We start from the raw sequence: 25,967 nt of genomic DNA, 5'->3' as shown, positions 1-25,967 counted from the left end.
AGCTCTACCCTTTAGCTCAGTGCGGATGTTGCCTGTAATCCATGGCTTCTGGTTGGAGTATGTACGTACGGTCACTGTAGGGACAACGTAATCGATGCACTTATTGATGAAGGCAGTGACTGATGTGGTGTACCCGATACATAATCCAGTCTGTGCTAGCAAAACAGTCCTGAAGCTTAGCATCTGCGTCATCTGACCACTTCTGTATTGAGCGAGTCACTGGTACTTCCTGCTTTAGTTTTTGCTTGTAAGCAGGAATCAGGAGGATAGAGTTATGGTCAGATTTGCCAAATGGAGGGCGAAGGGGGGGGGGCTTTGTACACGACTCTGTGTGTGGAGTAAAGGTGGTCTAGAGTTTTTTCCCCTCTGGTTGCACATGGTAAAACGGATGTAAGTTTCCCTGCATTAAAGTCCCCAGCCACTAGGAGCGCCGCCTCTGGATGAGCATTTTCTTGTTTGCTTATGGCATTATACAGTTCAGTTTCGTGCACGAGCTGTCTTACAAATAGACACAGACTGCCACCCCTTGTCTTACTGGAGGCAGCTGTTCGATCTTGCTGATGCACCGAAAACCCAGCCAGCTGTATGCTATCTATGTCATCGTTCAGCCACGACTCTGTGAAACATAAGATATTACAGTTTTTAATGTCCCGTTGATAGTGTTAGCAGTTGATGTTATTCTTCAATAACACAGACCCCAAAGCAAGCCAGGAGGATGAAAATAGGTGTATTCAGAGAACAAATCATGCGGGGAGGTAGATGGTAGATGTTCATGCTCCCCTGTCCTCAGTGATTCTCTCCAGTGATTCTCTCCTGTGATCCTCTCCACAGAACAAAGGTCACAAGATGTAGTTTTATAACCCAGCCCTAGCCTGTGGTTGACCAATTAGAATTCCTTGCAATAAAACTGGGCCAATGACCAAATAACAAGTATCCTACTTCAGCCTCGATGTCGAGACAAATTCCTCATGTCTCTGACCCATTGATCAATAATTTCCTATTTCAGAAAGATTTCCATTGATCGTTAATTCTAGTCCTCTCGTCCTCTGCATTGTGTATTTATCTTCAAATAATTCTTACAGTAGGATCGTCTTGATCGGTGCTCATCCATTTTATGATTGCAATGATTGCACTTGGCTAATAGGACTGATGGTAAAGGCGGATTACTCACTCGCCGTCGGATCCTTACAAGGCACCCCGACCTATGTCTCTGGTTTCTCCGTCTCTTCTTCATGCGAATGACGGGGATTTGGGCCTTGTCGAGTGTCTGAAGTAAACCTTCACGTTCGACCCATTAAAGAAAAAATCTTTGTCCAGTACGAGGTGAGTAATCACTGTCCTGATATCCAGAAGCTCTTTTCGGATATAAGAGACGGTGGAAGAAACATTATGTACAAAATAAGTTACAAATAATGTGAAAAAAACACACACAATAGCACAATTGGTTAGGAGCCCGTTAAACAGCAGCCATCTCCTCCGGCGCCATCTTATTGATTTCCCTTTCTCTCTCTGATCATGCTTAGAATAATGCTTTGTTAATGTCAGTATTGCCTTGCTTTATACCTTGTATGTGAATCCATTCATGTTACAAAGTAATTAAATACACCTGTATTTGTCACACCTTGATCTGTTTCACCTGTCCTTGTGCTTGTCTCCACTCCCCTCCAGGTGTCGCCCATCTTCCCCATTATCCCCTGGGTACTTATACCTGTGTTCTCTGTTTGTCTGTTGCCAGTTCGTCTTGTTTGTCTAGTCAACCAGCATTTTGTCTCCGCTCCTGCTTTTCCCTAGTCTCTCTTTTTCTTGCCCTCCTGGTTTTGACCCTTGCCTGTCCTGACTCTGAGCCCACCTGTCTGACCTCTCTTCCTGCCGCTGACCCTGCCTGCTGTCCTGTACTGTTGCCCACTATTCTGGATTATCAACCCCTGCCTACCTTGACCTGTCATTTGCCTGCCCCTGTTGCTGTAATAAACATTGCTACTTCAACACAGTATGCATTTGGGTCTTACCTGTACCCTGATTGGAATTCTAAGTACTTTCTCAGACATTTCTTGACTGCCTATTCGTAACTCTACTATAGTGTTCTTGCATATTGTTTAATCCTTTTTATGGAGTGAGATAAACATTTTAATAGGCTAATTACTTAGTGTTACTATGAGTCGCATGTGAGGTATTTATAATATCATACTGTATATACACATGTCAAATATCACTACCCACTACAGGATGCCCCTGACTTTCTGCTTTAAGCAACCCTCCAATAGCAGATTGGGCCATGTGACATATTCATGAACAGAAAATGACAGTGCATGAAGAGAAAATGAAATAAATTATGCAGATTAATTTCAAATACAACAACTTCAAGGAAACTGGTGCGCAAATGTTATTGGTGTCCACCTCAGTTTTTCTTCCAGTGTTGCGTTCAGTCAAGGTAAGAAGTTGATTGATTTACTTCTTCCCTTTCTTCTTGGCATCTTTGCCTCCCTTTGTCGGTGCCTCCTCCTCTCCCTCCTTTCCTGAGGCAGCTTTGGCTCGCTTCTTACCCAGAGGAGTTTTAGCATACCAATTCTGCAAACAAATGTTCATCATCGAAGACTTTATGTCAAACACCTTTCATGTAAAGAAAATGCATTCAGCATCAACAAACTAAGATAAAAAATTAAAAAAATTAAAAAAAACATTTCATAATTTACCTTCAGGGCCTCCTCCTCGTCCTGAAACACAGGGTCGATCTTGGCCAGCGGGGCCACAAACTCGGCGGCGCTCAGGGGTCTCTTGGCCAGCTGCTGGACGCGGCGCTCCGTCAGTATGCTGCGCACCACCTGCACCATATGACCCTGCGTGTAGCCATCAGAGATCTTGGCCAAGGAGCTCAGGTCCAGGGCAGCCGTCACCTGTCCTCCGTTCTTCTTGATCAACTGCCTCCACATGACTAAGGGAAGAGCATAGATTGTACCATTAGCACTTGAAGGGTACCTACAATAAGACTTCATAACACATTCATAAGCATGCATGCATAACACATTCACAGGCAGTACATACATAAGCAGTTCATTAATGCTTATGTCAACAACTGGGAGATACATTCTTACCATATCGTGAGGCGTAGTCGGGACGTGGAATGAGGATGATTTTGCTGTACACCTTGCATAGTGATTTGAGGTCGGCATTGAATGGATCATGAGTCGTTCCCACGACTAGAACACGATCTTCCCCTTTGATAGATTTGAGGATCTTGGGCAAGTCTTTCTTCAAGCGTTTTGGATCTAACTGTACATGAGAACATTGTTTTGGACTTAAGAATTGAGATATCTTCTCTTACACTAGCATTATAAAAAAATGTATAACATAAGCTAGTAACTCATGGGTATGAACGGTTACCTCTTTTTCCTCCTTCGGTACTTTCTTGTAAAACATTTTCTCTGTATCTCCAATCCACACCACTGATGGCTGCATCAGTCTGGCAACCTACAAACAGAATGAATGAATGACTGAATGATCGAGTGACCAAACAAACGACTGGACATTGAAAATGTCAACATAATCAACAAATCAAAACTCTCAGAATAGGGTGCGTTGAGTACTTTTTCATTACATCGTGTGTTACCTTGAACACCATGTGGAGCACCATGGCCAGGCCACTCTTGCCGGGGTATTTCCCTGCCAGGTTCAGAGGTGACAGATCAAATAGGTTGGCGCCCGTCTCCTGGCAGATGGCATGGACCAGCATCTTCTTGCCTACGCCCGCGGGCCCTGCCAGCAGGATGGCCTTCACCAGAGGAGCCTTCTCATGGACCACCTGAGAACCTACAAGCAACATTCAGAACTTACTCTAGCTAGAACCTTTAGAACCTTCCAGAATAAATGTCTAGCTGAAAATGGCAGGTGTATTCTCAACAAAGATAATCTAGCAAGCTTAAATCAATCACAAAACTAATTCAATTGTATTCGTATTAAGGATTAACGTCTCTAATTCTGTGAGACTCTTATCATCTGAGGACAACTCCAGATGTTCCAAACGTACCTAAAGGTAAGACGGCGTACAGAGCTATAACCTGTCTCACGTCAGATAGCGAAGGCATGGGCTCAATGTCAGTTTGTCTTAACGTCGTCCCCAGATAGCTATAGTCACCTGGGACACAGGAGAGAGAAGCTGTCAGGCTGATCAAATCTGGGGAAAGCATTTAGAAAAGCTGAAAGAAAAGATTAATGTAAACGTGTGACATTTACCATCTTGATTCATGAATATGGGATTTCCCTAAAATATACATTAATTTGTCCTCAATATTATTTTGCCAAGCACTAACCAGGTGAGGGCAGTATTTGCACTTATCGAGCTGCCCTTTTTGTCTACAATACATAACAGCACTTATATTATGGTTAATGGCATTCTGTACAAAATGATGTGTACACAAAATTATTTTGCACATTTTAAAGTGGTATCAGACGAGAAAGGAGAGGTTAGAAAATAGACCTTAACTTGAAGGTAAAGGTAGTGTGTATCTACAGACGGCACACAGGAGGGACCAAACAGTAATGCTTACCTAAATAATCCTGCAGTTTAACGTTATCCGATTGTTTCAACAAGCCCTGTTCCACCAATTCCTGATACAGAGACTCAATATTCCTATAGGATGCAAATATTTACATATTTCAAAAATAAATAAAGCATGGTTGTATGTTGTGCCATTCAAATTCTAAAGCCCTTATCACGTACATTCCATGGGTAAAAGTAAATGGTAAAAAGCTCAAATGGCCTATCCCTCTGGGAGAAACGTAGATGAGTCTGGTCTCACCTATCAGCTGTCAGATCTTTGTCTTTCTTTTTCTTCTTTCCACTTTTCGACCCTTTCTTTTTCTAAGCCGCAAAATATATACCATCAGCGCACTTCTCAAGTAAACAGATACCAAACATACAGGTATTATTGAAATATCGTCACAGATAAATGTTCCCTCCTGTTTGTTACCTTTGCGCCTCCTTTGGCTTTGCCACCCTTATCTTTATCCACGGCCAGTTTCCAGTTAGCCAGCTCCTGCCTCATCAGCTCGTCCACCTGTGTCAAGCACACCAGCTCACTCAGTAGCCTATATGTTTACCTTATAAACAACATTAAAGGGATACTTCGGGATTTGGGCAATGAAGCGCCTTATCTACTTCCCCAAAGTCAGATGAACTCATGGATACCATTTTTATGTCTCTGCATCCAGTATGAAGGAAGTTAGAGGTAGTTTCGCTAGCGTTAGCTAGCGTCAGCGCAATGCATGGCAGTCTATGGTATCTACCAGCATGCTGGCAGTTACCATACACTTCCAGTCATTGCGCTAACGCTCATTAGCAACTTCCTTCAAACTGCACGCAGAGACATGCAAATGGTATCCACAAGTTAAGTAGGCAAAAATCTTGAAGTATCCCTAATATTTACCTTGCTTTTATCCACTCAGCGTAGTGGTAAGAGCAAGGCTACCTGGCCTGTCTTACTTCTCAGTGACAGAATCATTTATCTCACCTGCAACCTGATCTCCACCTCAATCTCCTTCCTCTTCTCCTCCTTGATCAGCTCAGCCTCGTGCCTCTGGCTGAAGTTCTTGGACTCGGTACGATTCTGCCACACCTCTGTCAGTCATACAAACATCTACTTTCAATGTACTGTAGACTATTGATACATAAGAAAACACACTGTATCTATAAGGTCTTTGCCTGCCAGAGAATAAGAATAATCTCCGAAACATTGCGATGCTTTGGATGCCGTTATCCATTTCTCTTACCACCAAAGGTCTTCTGTCCTACTTCCAGTTCTCCTAGGAAAGCAGATGGCAGCATCTTTAGCCCAGATTCCTCCTCCTGTGGTTCAACAAAGCTACAGTCATTGATCGGACAGAGTAAAAGCATCTCGTTGACCATGGTTATCTATTCTAAAGTATTTCATGTACCTCATCTCCTCCCTTTCCCTTGTCTTTCTTCCCTTTGTCCTTCTTTTCCTCCTTTCCTTTCGCGTTTTTGTTGGCGTCCTCCTCCTCTTTTGCTGATAGTTCCTCCATTAACTTAAAGACAGCAGACCCTCTTACTGTAAGTCAATCTGCATGTATTACTACCGTTTCACTTCAGAAGATGAATTCATTCATGAATACCTGTTGAGGTGTTTTCTCTGCAAAGATGAGAGTCGAGCCTCCATCCTCCTCCTCTGGGTAGTCAGGGAAAGTTCCTGTTGCATCACTAACAACCAAACATATTACCATCAACTGCATATTGTCATTTATCATAGCATTTCACTGCTATGATAATGTCACCCCATTACTTCCATCTAATATGGAATAATATAATGACTGTGTGAACAAACATTCTCCTAACGTAACCACTGTCGTGATTCACAGCCATCTCCCTGTAATGAACTCACTGGCATTCGATGAACCACTGTCTGATCTGGTCCTTCATGGTCTCCCTCATGTCGGGCCCCTCCACCTCTCTGAGTTTGTCTGTGATGGCCACAATGGACTTCTGGTAGTCCTCCTCGTGCTCCTCCTGCTTGCCCCTCCGACGGGCCTCGTTGGCCTGGGCAGCTGTCATGGCAGGACAGGGCTGAGTGTGTCTGGGCTCCATGGCCTGAGGGTGCAGGAGGAAAAGGTGAGACCACTGCTGTGGTGGATGAGGCTGTCACCAAGCGGAGTAGGGTGAAGGTGCCCCTAGACACTGATCTTGGGTCAGTTTAGAATTTCCCCCACTAATGGTTAAGGTTAGGATTGGGGGGAGCTGTATCTGATCCTAGATCTGTACATAGGGATAACTTCTCCCCGGAGCATCATAAAGGAATCCTACGGCGCCATCTGCTGGTAGCTTAAAATAGGCACTACACTATAGAAACGCTACAGATAGAGCTTATCTAACCCGACTCACCATGCCCAAAAATATCATCTCCTCCTCTCGCTCCCTCTTTGTTTTTTTCCTCTGCACATAACCCTTCCACACCTGGAAAAGAGAAAAGCACCACCTTTGTTCAACTGTTGTATGGTGTCTTTAATGACTGACACTCACAGAGCATTCATACAAAAGGCTAGCAATAACAATAACTACAGCAGGCTAGATAAAGACCTCTGATTTCAGAGTATTCTCCCAATATGCTCCACATCATCACTTGGCTATACCAGTGACGCATAGTCTGGACTAAGCAGTCTCATTTACCTAGCGAGTGTGAGACCTATGGTCTAGGACTGATTGAAGGTACAGTATCTGACTTTGACAGGCTTGGCCATACCTTCTGGATGCGAACCACAGCTGTGTCGATGGCCGCTGTCCCCAGGTCCCTGTCCTTGGCCCTCCTATGCCTTTCCTCATCGCGCTGGATCTCCCTCATGAACTTGGCCCTCAGGCGACCCTGGCGGGCCCTCTCTGACACCTGGATGATCTTTATGGCTTCCTCCAGGTTCAGTGCACGCACTCCTACAGGCTGGGGGCCCAACACAACATGGAGTACTAAAGGTGGTCCTGTGTGGGTCAATAGGTAAGTATCTAGCAATGCCAGTCGTGAGTTCGATTCCCGCTGGGTTCATATAATTTAATGTATGCACTCACTATACTGTGAGTCGCTTTGGACCAAAATATCTGCTAACTGGCATTGAATTATTATATTGAAAGGAAATTTCTCAAATCAAATCAAATGTTATTGGTCACATACACATGGTTCTGTGATAAACTGAAGATGATATCTTAGCTAGTTACTGTGTAGCTATGTGTAATTGCTGTGTAGTTGCATGTAATTACAACCAAGTCTAATGTTACGTGGTATAGAAAAGCTAGCTAGGCCTAACTCACCTTGGGTCTCTCTACTACCTCCATGAGGTTGAGGATGTTGGAGAGCATATTCCCTCTCTCCTGCAACACCTTGCTGCGTTCACTGAGGAAATATCGAGGGATGGGGATCTCAATGTCCTCCTGTAATGAGGCATGAGATGCATTATGTCCAAAAAAGATACAAAGACATTTTATTACAGTAAATGAAACATGGGCTACATACCAAAACGGCACCCTGTTCCCTACATAGGCCACAACTTTTGACCAGAGCCCAAAAGCAGAGCACCAAATAGGGAGAAGCTATTCTAGAGACCTTAATAACAAAGGCTTCCAAACTGGCAGCGACTACAGGGAAAAACAGACCAAAAGGACATCGCAAAACTATTTAAGGTTTAAGACTCCAATCTGTCACCATACATTTAAGTTGACGAGGCACTATAACCACATAAGAGTTAAATTGGTACAGCGTTCTCACTCACGGGTGCAACAAATATAGCCTCTTGCAAGGCACACCTCAAAATATGTTAATGAGTCAGAAAAACAATGCCATGCGCTCACTTGTGCATTGTAAAATAATCATGTTGTTTTTATGGTACCTTACTGGCATCCAGTTACCTGTAACTTACTGTAAAAAAAAGTTACAGTTTGTTACCATACACTTTAAAGAAACTTTGGTTTAACAGTACATTACTGTTAACTTTTCAGTAATGTACTGTTAAACCAAAGTTTCTTTGGAATTTACAGTAACATTATGTACCTATTTTTGTTACAGTGTGGTCAAAAGTTTTTGGGCACTCTAAAGATATGGTTCGGTACTGTATTCTGTGGGGTGTAATTACAGTACCAATCGAAATACAGCAATTTTCCCACAATGCACAATAATTTACAGTTAAACATTTTAAAGTTATTTTTACTGTTGATAATACCTCAAATTACCGCTTTCAGTTACAGTCTATCTGAAATATGAAATGATCAATCAAATCGCCAGGTAGCCTATTATTGTTCTGGCAAAGATGCCTCCATAGTACATTTTTTAAACTGTATTTTATATGGGTAGGTCTACTCTGTTTTTGTCAGGCAAAACAAGAGAAAATTAGGCAAGAAAATCTGGATATGCGCCAGTCTTTGTGCGCCAAAGCTGATGACTGGTCATTGGTCAACAATCAAGACACGCAACTTTTTGGTTCTGAAGCACAGATGAGATGTTTTTGAGACAATCATTTTGTGCAATATATGTAGCCTATTAAAATATGTATGAAAAATATGTATTTGTCCCATTCACACTTGCAACCCCTAAAAAAAAATTGCTCGTTTTTGCCAGTCAGTTTGAGAACCCTTGCTGTAGGAGACTTATCATGTTCTGTCTTCTTATCAACTTTCATTAACAAAAAGGAGGAGGGGGGGGTGAACTTACAGGCGTGAGCTTCAAGTCCTGGATGACATCGTCCATGTAATGGTACTCAGAGAACTCTTTCTCCACCATCTCATTCTTAAGTTCCAGCACCCGCCCCATCACGCCATCCAGGACCCCCCGGATCACTTTCCTCTTCTGGGGATGAACCACCTGGTCATAGGCCTCCTCCAGCTGCCTGAAGATCTGCACGTAGCGCACGTAGAGGGTGGCCAGGCGTTGGAAGAACACCACTCGGTCCTTCTCTGGGCGAGGAGGCTGAGCAGGGAACTCCTGAGCCAGAAGGGAGTTCAACTCGACCTGGGCATCAGCCCACAGTTTGTTGTATGTACTGGAAGAGAGACAGTCATTGGAAGGATATTTAGAATGAAAATTAAATCAGCTGAATTAGCTTGCACTTGGGAAATTAGTAAAAGCTAAGAATTCCCAACTGAAAACTGAGTGTTTGCCATTAATAGCATGATCATGTCCATAACATTGATAAAAGGCTTACATTAGGTCTATCACATTGACGTTTGTCTATTATGAACATTATGGTATGCAAAATCTGCTACTAGCTAGTTTGATAGACAGGTGGTTTGTTAATTGGCAGAAATTCAGGCAACATAAAGTAAACATAGCTAGCTAAATGCGTAGCTAAAGTTAGCTAGCTAGCCAGCTAACTGAAGTCAATTAACGTTACTAACCTGTGAGACATGATGCAACTATCTCTATATAGCCAATAACGCCGTTTGAATTCAATGTTTGCTAACTAATACAAAAAAGTCCTGTCAGTTAGCAGTTTGTACAAACATCGTTAGCTACATAGCTAGCTTGATAAACTCAAGGCAGTCTACAACTTTTTTTATTTGTGTCCCGTCTGTGCCCATAGCAACGGACTAGCTCTGGAAGCAGCCCACGTGGGATCTTTGACGCCCATGAACCTGTTGCCACACTGTAACAATTTTGAAGAAATGACAAACGGTTTCAAATTAATTATGTGTAAATACCATTGTAACTATAGAAGGATGAGTAAAAGTAAAGTGAAAGTATTGACGAGTGAAAGTAAGTATTTTGGCGATTATTAATTATAGAAAATGGTCATATATTTTGTAGCCTAAACTAAATTATCCAAAAGATATTTAAAATATATAGTCTATTTTGGGGGCTTTTCACCATTCTCAGTCCCCATTTGAGAGTGTAGCCTATAGCTTGCTACTGACTGAGCCAGGCTGAGCCTCGAGGGCTGCAACGTAATTATCAGGCCACCAGATGACATTCTTTCTCTGAAAGCTATGTGCGATTTTAAAGCCTCTACTTTGACTAATGATATGGAACATTCTTTTAACTTAAAATATTTCATATTTTTATGTTTTATTAGGCTTTAAGGCTATGCATTATAACAACCTGGAATGAAACATGTTTTGAAGTAGGTGTTTCGTTACTGTACTGCATTATAAAATGACAATGCATTTTGTCTCTATTGTTATGAGGGCTACACCTTTTGAGGAGAGAATATGAAGCTGAGCTCATCATCAGCATCATGATCCGCATAATGGCCCGAGTAGTGCATGATATTTTGAGAGGATCAGATTTGAATGGATATGATGTGAAAGACATTTTGCATTTTGATGTCTGTATGCCATATTTCAACTGATGCCCTGTGCTGATGCATGATTCATAGATATAGCCTATATATTCATAGTATTATGGATTGCTTTCCATTGCAATGTAATTTACACCCAGTCACAACTGTGACTCATAAGCCTATACATTGGATCAATGCTAAACCATACATGAGAGATGAAGGTATGGCACTGTCAAATATGTCACTATCATAACACCGAGGGAGAACATAAATATTAGGCTATCGCATAGTTTACATTTTCCTGGCAGCATATCATGACACGCATGTGTACAAAATCACTCAATTAAATGTACGATCCGTCATCATTATTCCATTTGGGCCTATGCTGTAACAAATTCATAAAAATAGGCGGCCTGTATCAACACTCTGTTAATTGTCCAAGACCACCAAACCACCTGATTTTCTTACTTTAAAACCAGTCCATACGAGAAGGGAAAAAATGAGATTTTGAACTCAAGTGCTCGAAATAGTCCGAGGGCTGTTCTTGAAAGCGCATTCTCTGCCGCGCTTTTAGGCGGTCACAAGACTTGGACATCCACGAACAAAAACAAAAACACTACAATGAGCCGACATAGGTCAGGGTCAAGCCCGTATGCCACTAAACAACTCTGCCTTGAACAGGTCTTGCAATTTTGGAAACTTATTTCACCCGCCGTTGCGCGCTTTGGATGACATTTTCCCCAATGGAAATCTCAGCATTAATCCTTCCTATCCAAACTTGACATTGCAACATTGTTTTTTCCTGAGCAGGAATAAGAAGTGAAGTGGTGTTCTGAGCCCGCTTTCGGTGATGGTTTTGGACGTAAAGGAGGGGCGCATGCCAAAGGTAGCGACCACCATGGAATAAATTCAACCAAAGATGTCAACAGTTGCCTACCACCCACTCGAAATCGATTGTATTAGAAGCTCGCGGAACGTATAAAACGGGACGTATGATTTCAAGACCGGCTGCAGACAACGGAATCTTCGCTCAATAAGCTACACAACCGACAACGCCTAGAGAGATTTGATACAGACAACTCGTGTCCACTTTTCAGGACATAAGGATCCTTTAATAACTTAAAGTAAGTTTGACTTTGTTATCCAAGTAAGTTTGAGATAGATTTCTATGTCCATGTTATTAATTTGCTTTGTATAAGTAGCCTACTGTCATCATCACTTGACAGTTACTATTCATCAAAGGGCAATGGAATTACGCAGAGACGCGGATTTTTTCACTTTAAAATGTATGCCAAGAGAGTTGTATGGTTTGCTAAACTTTGAAATCAATGTTTTTGTTTGGTATACATTTTAAAGTGAAAAATCTTGAGTTTTAGCATAATTCCATGATCATGGAATTGCCCCAAAGCAAATGTTCTCACACCTGTTTGAATTGAAGACACCACACCTTGTTGTATTGTTTTATTATATTAGATCGATATATCAGCATTACTGTGGCTTTGTATAGTAGTATGACAAACACCATGTTGAGGAATTTGCAATTGTTTTGTTGGCAACATTTTTATTCCCTCTAAATGGGATTATTCGAAGTAAAAAATATTTTACTCATAGTTGCGTTTATTACCGTGTTTAATGTCATTCAGAGTATATGTTCACGTGTATGCTTCATTTAATAGACTACTTCTCACTGTTTCCACCACTATTAATGTTATACCCATCTTTTTGGGGTGACAGAAGTATGCAGTCACTTTGCACTTACTCACACCTTGGGATTGGACACCATTTGTTTCTTTCCAGCACTGTATCTAACTTGATTTGTGTTTGCTCGTTTACCCAGTCAGAAAAGCCATGCAGGCAGAAAGGAAATGGCACATACTTTTGAGTATAATCCTTATGCTGATCACCTCGAGCCAGTGCATGGACAGCAAGGAAGTGAAGCAGAAAGAGAGAAGGACCCTGCTGGACCTTATTTTACAGGTTATCCGAGACAGCCAATCGGGGGACAAGCCTTCAGTCTCCAGGCGCTATAACAGTGGCCTCTTCCCTGCAGCCCAAGAGATGAAGTTCTCCTCTCGGGAAAAGCCTTTATATGTTCCTAGGCTGGATAACAGTAGACCCATAGGTAAGCTGATGAGATTTATTTTTAGGCCATGATGAAACTGTAATCCCTATTTCACTGGGGTGTGACAGCTGCCTCTGGTCTGTATCAATATGTCTGCTACTGCTGCCTTTTGTTCTTGATTTCTTGTCATTTTCCATGTAGGAAATGTCACACTTTATGATTTGAAGAGGTGAGAGCTGTCAATAAATTATGACTATTTTACAAACAATCCGTTTTTACAAATGCAATCGATGCTATTTGGGGATGTGACAATATCAGCAGGCTCTACACTACAATTCATTAAGGGAGTTATCTGTATTTCTGTCTCTGATGTGATAGTGTATGAATTGTGGATCTATATTCCAGTTCCCTATTGACACCCTGAAAGACCCACAATTCACCCGCTCACTTGGCTAGTGAGGTATCGTATCACCGCATCATAACAAAAGATTATCAATGCCATCACCAACCAAGTTGCCCAGGGAGGAGGCTCATTAGCATACTAAACTTGTGAATGATTCATTCAGTTCAGGATACATTGCGGAATCTCAAACCATGAATGATCCGCCTCCTCCGGCTTCTTGGACAGCCAATGGTGAGCGTCACAGGAACACATCACAGGTGACGTGAGACCAGGACACTCACGTGGCACACCGTTTAGTCAGCTGTGAACACGCAGCCATTTTTACCACATTCACTGCCTTCATTTCACATGTAAGATCGAACGACTATGTTAATATGAAAGCTTTTTTGCTCAAGTGGAACAATAGAATCCATGTGATTTGTGTTGGGCTTTTGGAACGTGGTCAGAAGTACTGAACGGGAAGTCTTTCATACATTTAGAGTCAATTTATTCAATTTGTCAAATTCTGTGACTGGTAAAAGCATTACTCATTGCCTTTGAAAGAAATGTGCATGGCTTTGATATATCTTTGAAGTCATTGTGAGAGTAAGGATGGTGTTACAGTGCCTTTAAGACGTTAGAAAATGGCATATGCTAACTGAAACTGAGCCATACAAGTAATTCCTTAATAGTAATCTGTGCAATTGTGTGAGCAATGCTACACATTCCCTCAGACTGTCTATGTTACCATCCAAAAGATTGGTTTTAGAAATCCTGCATTAATATTCCGGTCAAATGTTGCATCAAGGGTTAGTCAGAGGCTTTATTGGGACATCCTGCCCAATGTTGTCAAAGCAGTGTCACAGACCAACTGTGTAACAGGCAAGAGAACTACACAGGCTGCTGGCCAGACGGAAAGTACCTTTTGAGGAAGTCAAAAGGCTGCACATTAGCAAGTGGTGCGTGCGCCATTCCTTAAGACCCACAGTCACACTAGATTGTCCATGTTTTGCACGCAAGGAAGGAAAGGGAAATATCTCCTGCACACAGTTTCCATTCTCTTTGCCAAGGTGTACTAGGTATCTCTCTTTTCTGACCATCAGGTAATCCAGACATCTCCAGCAGCCAAGACAATATTATTGGACTTAGGCAATGCGTTTGATGTCCTTCCGGTTAGTGTTAGCATTTACCTGCCATTTGAACACTTACACAACTCACATCTGCTCTGGATTGGAGCCAGGTTAAGGTTTCAGGACCCTTATTCCCCTTACGTAAGACCCATAGCCTGTTCATTTTTTTTTATATTGGAGTGATGAGTTGTTGTTTTCCATAGTTCCCAGTGGTATGTCTGGACTTCAAACGCATTGCCTAAGCTTACTGTAGTGGTTTGTAATTGAACCGATCATCTTCTGCCATTTCTGCATCAGAGAGTACTGTTCATTCCTCAGTCCAGTCTGGTAAAATTAGCACAGCAACTAGCTGCACGGAATTATTCTTATGACATTGATAAGCATTAGAACTGCCGGGCTATAATCTCCTTGCACTGTTAGCCTGAATGCATCTGACACCTGTGTGCTTTGCATGTTTGGAGAGAGGATGGGCTTGGCTGAGCTACAGAATGTGTGCAATGAGCCTCCAAGACTGTTGGCTTGTCCTCAGTTGTGGGGAAATCTTGTGTATGGGCAATTCCACGGTAACAGAATGACGCTGAGGCTCCAATTTTCACTTTAAAATGTACGCCAAACAAAAGCCATTGCTTGCAAAGTTAAATAAACCATCTATGCAGAAGGGCTACTTCTAACCATTTCCACTGAACTTTTTACAAAAACACATTTATTCAAAGAAAAGTTCAGATGTAAAGCATAGCACAGTAGAGTTCAGTTTAGCAGAGTAGAGAATTGTTCATTTCAGTACAGTAAAGTACAGAAGGGGACAACAGAGGTCAGTACAGTACAATACTGTAAATTATACTGTACTCTACTACAGTGTCCTGTACTGTGCTGTACTAAACTCTACTGTACTGTATTGTACTGACCTATACTATACTCTACTCTACTTTTCTTTACTGTTCTGTGCTCTACTGTACTGTACTGAGACAGGTTAAAGAAGGATTTCTAAGCCTTGAGACAATTGAGACATGGATTGTGTATGTGTGCCATTCAGAGGGTGAATGGGCAAGACAAAAGTGCCTTTGAGCGGAGTATGGTAGCAGGTGCCAGGAGCACCGGTTTGTATCAAGAACGGCACCGCTGCCGGGTTTTTCACGCTCAACAGTTTCCTGCGTGTATCAACGATGGTCCACTACCCAAAGGACATCCAGCCAACTTGACACATTGGAGCATTGGAGTCAACATGGGCCAGCATCCCTGTGGAATGCTTTTGACACCTTGTAGAGTCCATGCCCTGACGAATTAAGGCTGTTCTGAGGGCAACTCAATATTAGGAAGGTGTTCCTAATGTTTGGTATACTCAGTGTATATAAAAAATTAAATCAAAATACTTAAGAACTCGTAGTTGTTTTATTCCATCAGCTCTCTTCCAAGCGAGAACAGGTATAGGCCTATTACTTCATAATATAAGCACAGGTGTGATGGGTCTTTGTTCGTATTTACATTGCCTTACTTTAAATGTTGTAATATTTAAACATTTACCTATTACTAAAGGGTTATCTTAAAGCTGAAATCCGTATAGGGGGAAACAGCACCACTATTCCCCCCTCGGCGCCTTTGTTATCGTTTTAGTTTTGTTGATGAAATGGAAGACAAAAAATGCATCATCATGTGGCCGGTGACACTTTGCTTCTTGAACGTCCAATATCTTGAAAACTTTACTGCTGACATGCAAAACATTTTGGGACTGTATCAACAGTAGACTAATGGAAGAAAAAAAAATAGATAAAAATTGTGTTTGAGTGGATTTTCCTTTTAATGCTAAGAGGTTTCACAGATTGGTTACTTTTTTTTCTTCTTTTTTGTAGACATTGTCCCAAGAGATGTAAACCTGAAAGACAAGTTCATAAAGCATTTCACAGGTAAGAAAACTGATATCAAAAAATGTTCAGTCAACATTCCATTTTTACCATTTGTTTCTGGATCAATCTCACCTTACATCTGTGGCCATATGTATCAAGCCTCTTAGAGTAGGAGTCTAGGATCAGGTGCCCTCTGTCCATGTACTGTTGTTCATTGTGATCTAAGAGGCAAAACTGATCCTAAATCAGCACTTCTACTCTGAGACCCTTGATACATACAGCCCTGCACACATTATATCAGCTACAAATATTATAAATCCATGTAGAGCTATTTCGTTTGGCAGGGGAAGACTCTCTCGGCTCTGTGAGCTGAATCCACATTACCCCTAATTTCTGAGTCCTAACTCTTTAATGCCTAATCAAGTAGCTTTCCAAAGTCCAATCATGGTGTCAGAGACCCTAATTCAATGTTATCCCTATAACTATGTTATTGCACGGGATGGGCCTCACAGATGTGCTGGAGAAGGTTGCCATTAAATGAATTTCTGATGGCCATAGGGGAGAGAAGTGAGCACATTACTCCGACAGAAACAGCCAGGGTAAAGTTGAAGGCAACGTAATGCTAAGCGGATTATTTTTCGCAGGACCTCAAAACAGACTTCAGGAATTGGTGTGAAAATCTGTTATCCGGAGGCTCGCTAAAGGCCCAGGAAGTACTTAGGAGTGATCATTAAGTCTATTGTCTGAGTCCTTTTAAGATGTCATGGACCAGTAGAGCAATGATTATTGAGTCTGAACAGAGCTAGGTTTAGGTTTATTTGAACATCTTGGTATATATATGCAGAAACATACATAAAATTTGATGTCATACAATTTAAAACACAAGTGAAATATATAATCAGCCGAACTAAACTCAGCGAAAAAAAGAAACGTCCCTTTTTCAGGACCCTGTCTTTCAAAGATAATTTGTAAAAATCCAAATAACTTCACAGATCTTCATTGTAAAGTGTTTAAACACTGTTTCCCATGCTTGTTCAATGAACCATAAACAATTAATGAACATGCACCTGTGGAACGGTCGTTAGGGGTCCCTGCTCATCTGCGTGAACGTGCCTTAGGCATGCTGCAAGGAGGCATGAGGACTGCAGATGTGGCCAGGGAAATAAATTGCAATGTCCATACTGTGAGACGCCTAAGACAGCGCTACAGGGAGGCAGGACGAACAGCTGATCGTAACAACACCTGCACAGGATCGGTACATCCGAACATCACACCTGCGGGACAGGTACAGAATGGCAACAACAACTGCCCGAGTTACACCAGGAACACACAATCCCTCCATCAGTGCTCAGACTGTCTGCAATAGGCTGAGAGAGGCTGGACTGAGGGCTTGTAGTCCTGTTGTAAGGCAGGTCCTCACCAGACATTACCAGCAACAACGTCACTTATGGGCACAAACCACCGGTGCTGGACCAGACAGGACTGGCAAAAAGTACTCTTCACTGACGAGTCGCGGTTTTGTCTCACCAGGGGTGATGGTCGGATTCGCGTTTATCGTCGAAGGAATGAGCGTTACACCCGGCCCCGGATCTCTGGTGCGGGATCGATTTGGAGGTGGAGGGTCTGTCATGGTCTGCGGCGGTGTGTCACTGCATCATCGGACTGAGCTTGTTGTCATTGCAGGCAATCTCAATGCTGTGCGTTACAGGGCAGACATCCTCCTCCCTCATGTGGTACCCTTCCTGCAGGCTCATCCTGACATGACCCTCCAGCATGACAATGCCACCAGGCATACTGCTCGTTCTGTGCGTGATTTCCTGCAAGACAGGAATGTCAGTGTTCTGCCATGGCCAGCGAAGAGCCCGGATCTCAATCCTATTGAGCACGTCTGGGACCTGTTGGATCGGAGGGTGAGGGCTAGGGCCATTCCCCACAGAAATGTCCGGGAACTTGCAGGTGCCTTGGTGGAAGAGTGGGGTAACATCTCACAGCAAGAACTGGCAAATCTGGTGCAGTCCATGAAGAGGAGATGCACAGTAGTACTTAATGCAGCTGGTGGCCACACCAGATACTGACTGTTACTTTTGATTTTGACACCCCCCCCCCCCCCCCCCTTTGTTCAGGGTCACATTATTCCATTTCTGTTAGTCACATGTCTGTGGAACTTGTTCAGTTTATGTCTCAGTTGTTGAATCTTGTTATGTTCATACAAATATTTACACATGTTAAGTTTGCTGAAAATAAACGCAGTTGACAGTGAGAGGACGTTTCTTTTATATGGACAGTGCATCATAAATAAGTCATAAACAACGAATTGGCATACCCCTAAATCAGTAAATATGCATATCAATGTAGTTAGTGATAGAAGGCGTCGTTTGTAATTAGCATAGTTGGAGCTCTGCCTTAGTGAAAGGATATCTTGACTGCTAGATAATGCTTTGCATGCTTGTCCAAAAATATTGTTGCTCTTTTGATGTTGTTGCTAATGGAAAATTATATCAACTTCAGTTCTGTTAATACAATATCAAAAATGAGGAAATGAAATGGAACACATTCATTTTTTTGGGTTTGTTTCCTGATAAGAACCTTTTCTTTTTAAGCAGGACCAGTCAAGTTCTCCTCGGAATGTAGAACACATTTTCATAGACTCTATCACAACACAAGGGATTGTTCAAAACCAGCATGTATGTATTCATTTTTAATATCATAATACTGTGTGTATCTATATTTGCGATCAGTAACGTTGGTTTCTGATAGTCATATACACCATGTTTCTGGCTGCCTTACGACACTTTATTGTAGCCTGGTCCCAGATCTGTTTGAGCTAGAACCCAAATACTCATTATGAATTAATTGAATGCCTAGGTGCCGTAACATGGTGTCTTGCTCTAACGTTACTCTCTTCGATGACCTCACATTCACCGTTTTTTTACACCAACTTAACAATAGATTCACTTGTCTTTGAATAGAAGCAATAAGTGGACACTTGAATCAAAGCCTATAACATGTCAGTGTTCCACAGCATGTGCCATTATGTAAATATTAATTTTAGCGGATCTACTGAACAATCATGTTGTCATTGTAGTTTTATTGGAAAAGGGACAGATGACATCAGACAGTAAGTAGTGAATGACCTCAGTATGTTCCCAGATTGTATGTTAGTTTCTCAGATGGCTGCCTGAACGGAGCTGTCTGAGCAGCAGCCCCGCCACCATTGTGGACCAGTGAATAAGAGCACAGAGTTTTGCTCTCCTCTTTTTCGTTTTGTCAATAAAGCAACCACAACAGCCTCGTAGACTACTGAAACTCAGTTTGGTGAAACACTGGTCGTACGTTACAGTGTGTTGGCTTTGTTCACCAACAACCCCTTTGCTATTGAAAAAAAAGATAAATGTATCATAGAAGGCACTCTCTCTTTAGCCCCCCCCTATTCCCCTGGCCTCCAGGGTGGTGCTCAGGCCAGGCAGGGAGAAATTGTGAAATACTCTCTCTTGGATGATTTTAAAATGTTGACTGGCTAGACTTTAATGACCTTCTGATTTAAAATGGCATGTTTTTGTTGTTGCATATATTCAGAACAGCTGTAAAAACACATTATGTTCAAATAAAGATCAAAATGATTGTTGCATAGGCTGGTCTAGTGGTTAATGCTGCCACCTCTGGCACACATGTCTACTGTGTATGCTGGGATTCAAATCCCGACCCCACCGCAACGCTGGCACACACTTCTACTCTCTGAACTCCAGGCGGTGCTATGGTCAAATTACATGAAAATATAGCTCTTTGGCCACGCACACCAGTGTTGGGTATGGCGACGACAAAAGGAAGCATATGCAGAAAAGTACCTCATACCTATGGTAAAAAGTAGTGGTGCATCTTTGATATGGGGCTATTTTGCTTCCACTGGTCCTGTGACCCTTTAAGTTCAACAGCGTTATGAACTTTACCAAGTACCAGGACATTTTAGCCAAAAACCTGGTTGCCTCTGCCAGCAGGTTGACACTTGTCCGCAAGTGGATCTTCTAGCAAGACAGTAACCCCAAGCACTTATCAAAATCCACAAAGAAATGGTTAATTGACCATCTCAGTAGACCCTGGTTTGATTCCAGGCTGTATCACAACCGGCCATGATTGGGAGTCCCATAGGGCGGCGCACAATTTTGCCCAGCGTCGTTAGGGTTTGGCCGGGGTAGGCCGTCATTGTAAATAATAATTTGTTCTTAACTGACTTGCCTAGTTAAATAAAGGTTAAATAAAATGAATGAATTAAAGTCTCTGGATTTGAAACCCATTGAAAACTTGTGGTTTGAATTGAAGAGGGCAATCCATAACGGCAGATGAAGGATATCAAGGATCTTGAAAGATTCTGTATGGAGGAATGGTCTAAGATCCCTCCCAATGTCTTCTCCAATCAATTTTTTTTTTTAAAGGTTCAGTGTCGTTATCCTTGCAAGGATAGAGTGCTGGAGTACTGAAAACGGGTGGCAACCATTTTGACCCCCTTTGGAGATTTTTTAAAATGAATTGAAAAAATAAAAATATTTCTCTGAGCAATTGTATTAGTATAAAATAATAGAATTTCCCAATTTATTTGAGCATACAATATAGCTCAGTATTTGTATTATTTTGTGATTAACTGTTTTCTTTATCATTTTACAGATTACAAAAGATGTGCAAGATTGCTAACACGGCTAGCAATGAGTCCACTCTGCACACAATTGTAGACTTTGCATGTGAGTATACTTTCTTTTTAGGCATTAAACTGTCACAGGGGTTAGATTAGCATATTTAGGCTTTATGTTGATTCATACACTTGGTCTAGCATTGTATGACTCCTTGCTTGACAAGTAAAGATACATATACATTATTGACAAAATCATATTTATATTGTGAATATTTAACTGTGAAGATTGACAAGGAGCAATCCTGAAGATCCCTCCCAATGTCTTCTCCAATCAAAAATGACAAGGAGCAATCCTGTAATATTTTCCTCGTAACTAAAAACGGTTCCAAAAGGGTTCTGTGGCTGTCCACTTAGAAGAAGAAGCCTTTTTGGTTCTAGATAGCACCTTTTTTTTGTGCGTATGTATTGAAAATACATGTATAGTGTGGATGGAGATTCACGTGCTGTATAGCTCCACCAGAGTATAGTTATTATTTGTGATACTAATCACAGGAAGAGAGAGCTGTGTTGTTGGTGTGTCAACGTTATTCTAATTTGTGTCTGTAACATCTGCAAGTGATCTGTAGTAAGGCTTGAAAATAACTCATGTTCACATAATCAGATCCATGTGTTCCCAGAGTTTCTGTCCTACATTCATATGTTCTTAAAGATAATGCTACTAGGCCCTTTTGTCATTCCAACTGTATTCCATCGAAGAGCAGGTCCTAATGTAATATATACGTTCGGCAAAATACATTTACGCTTGATTATTTATAGTCTGGCTTATTCTTTTGGAAAACGAAAAGATGAGAGCAAGTATTTGTCTAGCTGAAATAATTTTACGTTGACAGTCATGACAAAGTTACATGTGAGCGATAAGTTAGGGCCTGCATATGTACAATGAGCATTGTCCTAGATGAAAAGAGGATAATTTTGAAGCACGACCAAGTGTGTTAACAAGCTGTCAGTCACACAATGTAAGCTACTCACCACTTGGTCAGACAATGAAAAAGGAAGGACCCGATTGTCTTGGTCCAGCTAATTTGCTAGATTGTCATTGTTGTTAAGTTGATAACCCTTTGTTACACTTGTCTATTGCCTCCACCTGACGAGGCTGACGACAGCAGGGATGAGGATATCTGTGGCCTACATTTGTGTTCAGGCTCACTTAGATTCCATCAACTGACATGGAGTCAGTTCTAAGGGCCTTTAGATGGTCTAACATGAATGAAGCACCCATTACAAGCACCGCTTTAGTTGGAGTGTCATTGGAGTTCATTTGATTGGAAAATTGAGGGGGCTGGCACATTAGCAGTTTTTCAGTCTCTCCAGTCATTGTTGTTTTTGACTCGGAGAATGTGTTCTAGTCAGAACCATAATGAGAGGCCTACTGCCACTGGGGTGTCATGAGGGACTTATTAGGTGAATCATCGATTGATTCATCCAGCTCTTTAGGAAATAAGTCATGAAGTGCCCTTTAACATTTAGTCCCTAATAAGGAAATACGGAACGGCAGCTCAAACTCTTCATATTCTACCTCATAAAAAAAAATATATATATATTATATATATATATATATATTAATTTTTTTAATCAATGTCATCACTCATAGGACCAGAATGTCACAGGACACAGGTTGTGTCTTTCTGCTAGACGGGAGATCCTGTTGCCTATTTTATAAACTGAGAATGTAAAGAATAAAAAATGACATTACAAAAATATGTAAATGTTTGTAATTTGATTTTGCTGTGTGTTTCAGGTTCAAAATGTTGAGAGGGATCTATGTTTTGCCAAGGAAGTGCCTTCAATTTGCAGCAGTCACATTAAGAACATAGTATTGTAATTGTTTATAGTATTTTTATTTTGTTGTTGATACTGTATGAATATGAAAATGCTGACAGACTTTATTGGTTTTATGAAATAGATTAGCATTTTATTTTCATGTATCATATATTTTTAAGAAAACCTTAATTTAATATTGAATACACCTATTTATTGAAATGTATATAATTATTCACAATAATTATGAAAATATTCAAATATTCAATTAAGTTCTCATCTGATGAAGTGTGCGAATTCATCTCACTAAATATTATTTGCTTTGTCAATATTACATTTTGAGACGGTCCTACCATGGTCGTTTAGATATGTCTTTCACTGTCATTGTCTACATTGCATTTAATTTGGCACTTGAATGATTTCACACAATGAAAACATATTGAATGATGATGATGGCAATAATGCAATGCAGTACTGAACAATAAAAAAATATTCAAGCTCAGCCTATTTGCAATTATTATAGAAGAGCATGTTGAGGGAAACATTTCTGAGGTTTCTGCTGTTAGGACACTCAATAGGGAAGCTGCAAGCAGTACTGTATCCCAAATGGCATCCTATTCCCTATATAGTCTACTTCTTTTGACCAGAACCTCATGGGCCCTGGTCAAAAGTAGTGCACGACAAAGGAAACGTCTACCAATAGGATGATACGCCATAATCCAAACATCAGCATGTGACACACACAACTATATTTCACTCAAGAGTATGCTGTTGGGAAGAGCATGAGGGTGGAGAAAAGCAAATGTTCAGAGTTATTTCAATTCTGTCTGCACTTCATAACCCCTACAATTTCGAAAACAACACAAGTTTTAGGAAAAAGAGTGCATGCAAAATCCTTTCCTCAATGTCTTAGCAAAGCCTATATTGAATTTCCCAATCTGTAGCTGACTTGGTTTCAAAATCGCTGGCAAACTCAGTTTGTCCCTTGAGAACCCAAACGCATTCCAATCTTGGACTATTGGACAACAGAACGTGAAGCAATTCAAACTCGACAAAACCAAATGGACTGGAAAAGAGTCTCTTTTTGATCCTGTTCTGTTTCAAATTTTAGGATTCTTGACAGAATTGTTTACTTGGTCTTTGGGCCAGGATGCATCTGACCTTTATTTGAGCGTGTCTTTCACATTGACCTGCATGCACCTGGTGTTAAACCTCCAGTGATATATCTGGCAGTTACAATAACTTGACAAGTGAGATCAGTGAACAAAAAAAAACTTTATATTATTATGGCTCAGCAATCCATAAGTTCAGTTATCGTAGAAAGATGCAACACCCCTCCCTTTTGGTGCATTGTGGACAATGACTTGATCGCTGGTATAACATGCTCTTGCAGTTGCCTGCTCAGACGTCACAAGAACATTAGAAAGAACATTAGTGTTTATTTTCTGGAGTTATCCAGGATGTGGCCTCTGTAAAGGTCCTAAATGTTGGTATTGTCATTTAAGACTCTTGCACAAGAACGACAAACAACAAATAAAAGGAATAGCTAGAGACTTTAGCAATTGAAGAAAAAAACAAGCTGAGACTTGTTGTCATTAGAAGTTTGAATATAAATACATCTAGAAATGAAAGGGACATTACACCCCAAAACCAAGTTTGTCTGGTATTGCTGAGGAATTAAAACATATTTATAGCATCTATAACAGAAATATCTTTACAAAATAAACAGTATGATTACTTTTTTATATATTCCTATTGCTATCGTCTCCTATCGTCTCGTTCAGACACGCCTGGGGAATAGTTGATCGTCCATTGTTTTTATTTGTGATAAAAACAAACAAATTGAACCCCTCACACATAAGGAGGACTGGAAAAACTTAATCTTAACCCAATGAGTCCCACTGTAACACCGGCGCCTTTTGGACTTCTAAACATTGTGTTTTTAAACATGTTTTTAGACCCCTTTTGTGTTTGTGCTACAGACCAACCATTAGTCTGTGTGATTAACGCGGGATGAGCTAGAGCGGTGTTTGTGAGATGATCCTGGAGGGGCCCAGGCCGGGTCTTTTATACAAAAACATCTGAGAGTCCGAATGCCACCTTTCCAACAAGTCAGTTCAGTTTGTCAAATTTCTGCCTTGCTAGAGCTGCCCCGCTCAACTAAGTATTGTTATTGTGAAGTGAAAATGTCTAAGAGCAACAACGGCTCAGCCGCCAAGTGGTAGGCCACACAAGCTCACAGAACAGGACCGCCGAGTGCTGAAGCGCGTAGCGAGTAAGAATTGTCTGTCCTCATTTGCAACACTCCAAACTGCCTCTGAAAGCAACGTCACCACAATAACAGTTCGTCGGGAGCTTCATGAAATGGGTTTCCATGGCCGAGCAGCCGCACACAAGCCTAGGATCACCATGGGCAATGCCAAGCGTCGGCTGGAGTGGTGTAAAGCATGCAGCCATTGGACTCTGGAGCAGTGGAAACGCATTCTCTGAAGTGATGAATCACTCTTCACCATCTGGCAGTCCGACGGACGATTCCGGGTTTGGCGGATGCCAGGAGAACGCTACCTGCCCCAATGTATAGTGCCAACTGTAAAGTTTGGTGGATGAGGAATAATGGTCTCGGGCTGTTTTTCGGGGTTCGGGCTAGGCCCCTTAGTTCCAATGAAGGGAATACTTAACGCTACAGCATACAATTACATTCTAGATGATTCTGTGCTTCCAACTTTGTGGCAACAGTTTGAGGAAGGCCTTTTCCTGTTTCAGCATGACAATGTCCCCATGCAGAAAGTGAGGTCCATACAGAAATTGTTTGTTGAGATCGGTGTGGAAGAACTTGACTGGCCTGCACAGAGCCCTGACCTCAACCCCATCGAACACCTTTGGAATGAATTGGATCGCTGACTGCGAGCTATGCCTAATCGCCAAACATCAGTGCCCGAACTCACTATTGCTCTTGTGGCTGAATGGAAGCAAGTCCCCGCAGCAATGTTCCAACATCTAGTGGAAAGCCTTCCCAGAAGAGGGGAGGCTGTTATAGCAGAAAAGGAGGGGACCAACTCCATATTAATGCCCATGATTTTGGAATGAGATGTTCGACTAGCAGGTGTCCACATACTTTTAGTCATGTAGTGTATTAAAAGCTATCTATGAAAAGCTGAGAACGAACACGCACATTTAACATGTTCGGCTCTATGACGCTCACAAGCTACACAAGAGTCATTAGAAGGTAAGGGGTTCTTCGACATAAAAGATCATAGGAAATCCCAAGACATAGTGTCTATTGTACTGTAATAAGCTCACATAGTTGCTGTCACAAACTCCAAATTCCACACAGTTGGATTTTCAT

The 25,967-nt window shown here is 41.5% G+C and overlaps 2 protein-coding genes across 3 annotated transcripts; one reads left to right on the top strand and one right to left on the bottom strand.

The window, feature by feature from the left end:
* Positions 1-708: 708 nt before the first annotated feature.
* Positions 709-10,055, bottom strand: LOC139540727 (dynein regulatory complex protein 11). Its single transcript, XM_071344642.1, has 19 exons — positions 9,884-10,055; positions 9,201-9,528; positions 7,808-7,927; positions 7,251-7,442; positions 6,893-6,964; positions 6,396-6,601; positions 6,130-6,214; positions 5,932-6,042; positions 5,767-5,842; positions 5,508-5,614; positions 4,968-5,054; positions 4,797-4,858; positions 4,545-4,627; positions 4,025-4,132; positions 3,608-3,807; positions 3,382-3,468; positions 3,093-3,270; positions 2,694-2,932; positions 709-2,568 (listed from the first exon to the last, which is right to left on the bottom strand). Exons 1-19 carry the CDS (start codon positions 9,892-9,894, stop codon positions 2,449-2,451), a joined length of 2,472 nt encoding a protein of 823 aa, XP_071200743.1. The 5' UTR covers positions 9,895-10,055; the 3' UTR covers positions 709-2,448.
* A 1,701-nt stretch (positions 10,056-11,756) lies between these two features.
* alkal1 (ALK and LTK ligand 1) lies at positions 11,757-23,123 on the top strand. 2 transcript variants are annotated; one of them, XM_071344639.1, is made up of 6 exons: positions 11,757-11,888; positions 12,602-12,886; positions 16,186-16,239; positions 18,783-18,863; positions 20,839-20,912; positions 22,602-23,123. In XM_071344639.1, the coding sequence occupies exons 2-5, from the start codon at positions 12,613-12,615 to the stop codon at positions 20,901-20,903; spliced, it is 474 nt and encodes a 157-aa protein (XP_071200740.1). In that variant the 5' UTR covers positions 11,757-11,888; positions 12,602-12,612; the 3' UTR covers positions 20,904-20,912; positions 22,602-23,123. The 2 variants fall into 2 exon arrangements, with proteins under 2 accessions (XP_071200740.1, XP_071200741.1); XM_071344640.1 differs by lacking the exon at positions 18,783-18,863.
* Positions 23,124-25,967: the final 2,844 nt, after the last annotated feature.

This window comes from Salvelinus alpinus, chromosome 16 (assembly GCF_045679555.1).
Source record: "Salvelinus alpinus chromosome 16, SLU_Salpinus.1, whole genome shotgun sequence".
Taxonomy (NCBI): domain Eukaryota; kingdom Metazoa; phylum Chordata; class Actinopteri; order Salmoniformes; family Salmonidae; genus Salvelinus; species Salvelinus alpinus.
This window is presented reverse-complemented; position numbering and strand designations above follow the sequence as displayed.

Bases quoted from the DNA above. Each gene is read 5' to 3' on its own strand.
- LOC139540727 (XM_071344642.1), bottom strand. The intron at 5,843-5,931 runs GTACATGAAATA...GTTGAACCACAG, and splicing joins AGGGAAAGGGAGGAGATGAG to GAGGAGGAATCTGGGCTAAA. The intron at 2,569-2,693 runs GTAAATTATGAA...ATTTGTTTGCAG, and splicing joins ACGAGGAGGAGGCCCTGAAG to AATTGGTATGCTAAAACTCC.
- alkal1 (XM_071344639.1), top strand. From the start codon at position 12,613: ATGCAGGCAGAAAGGAAATGGCACATACTTTTGAGTATAATCCTTATG. The intron at 16,240-18,782 runs GTAAGAAAACTG...CTTTTTAAGCAG, and splicing joins GTTCATAAAGCATTTCACAG to GACCAGTCAAGTTCTCCTCG. The intron at 18,864-20,838 runs GTATGTATTCAT...ATCATTTTACAG, and splicing joins GGATTGTTCAAAACCAGCAT to ATTACAAAAGATGTGCAAGA.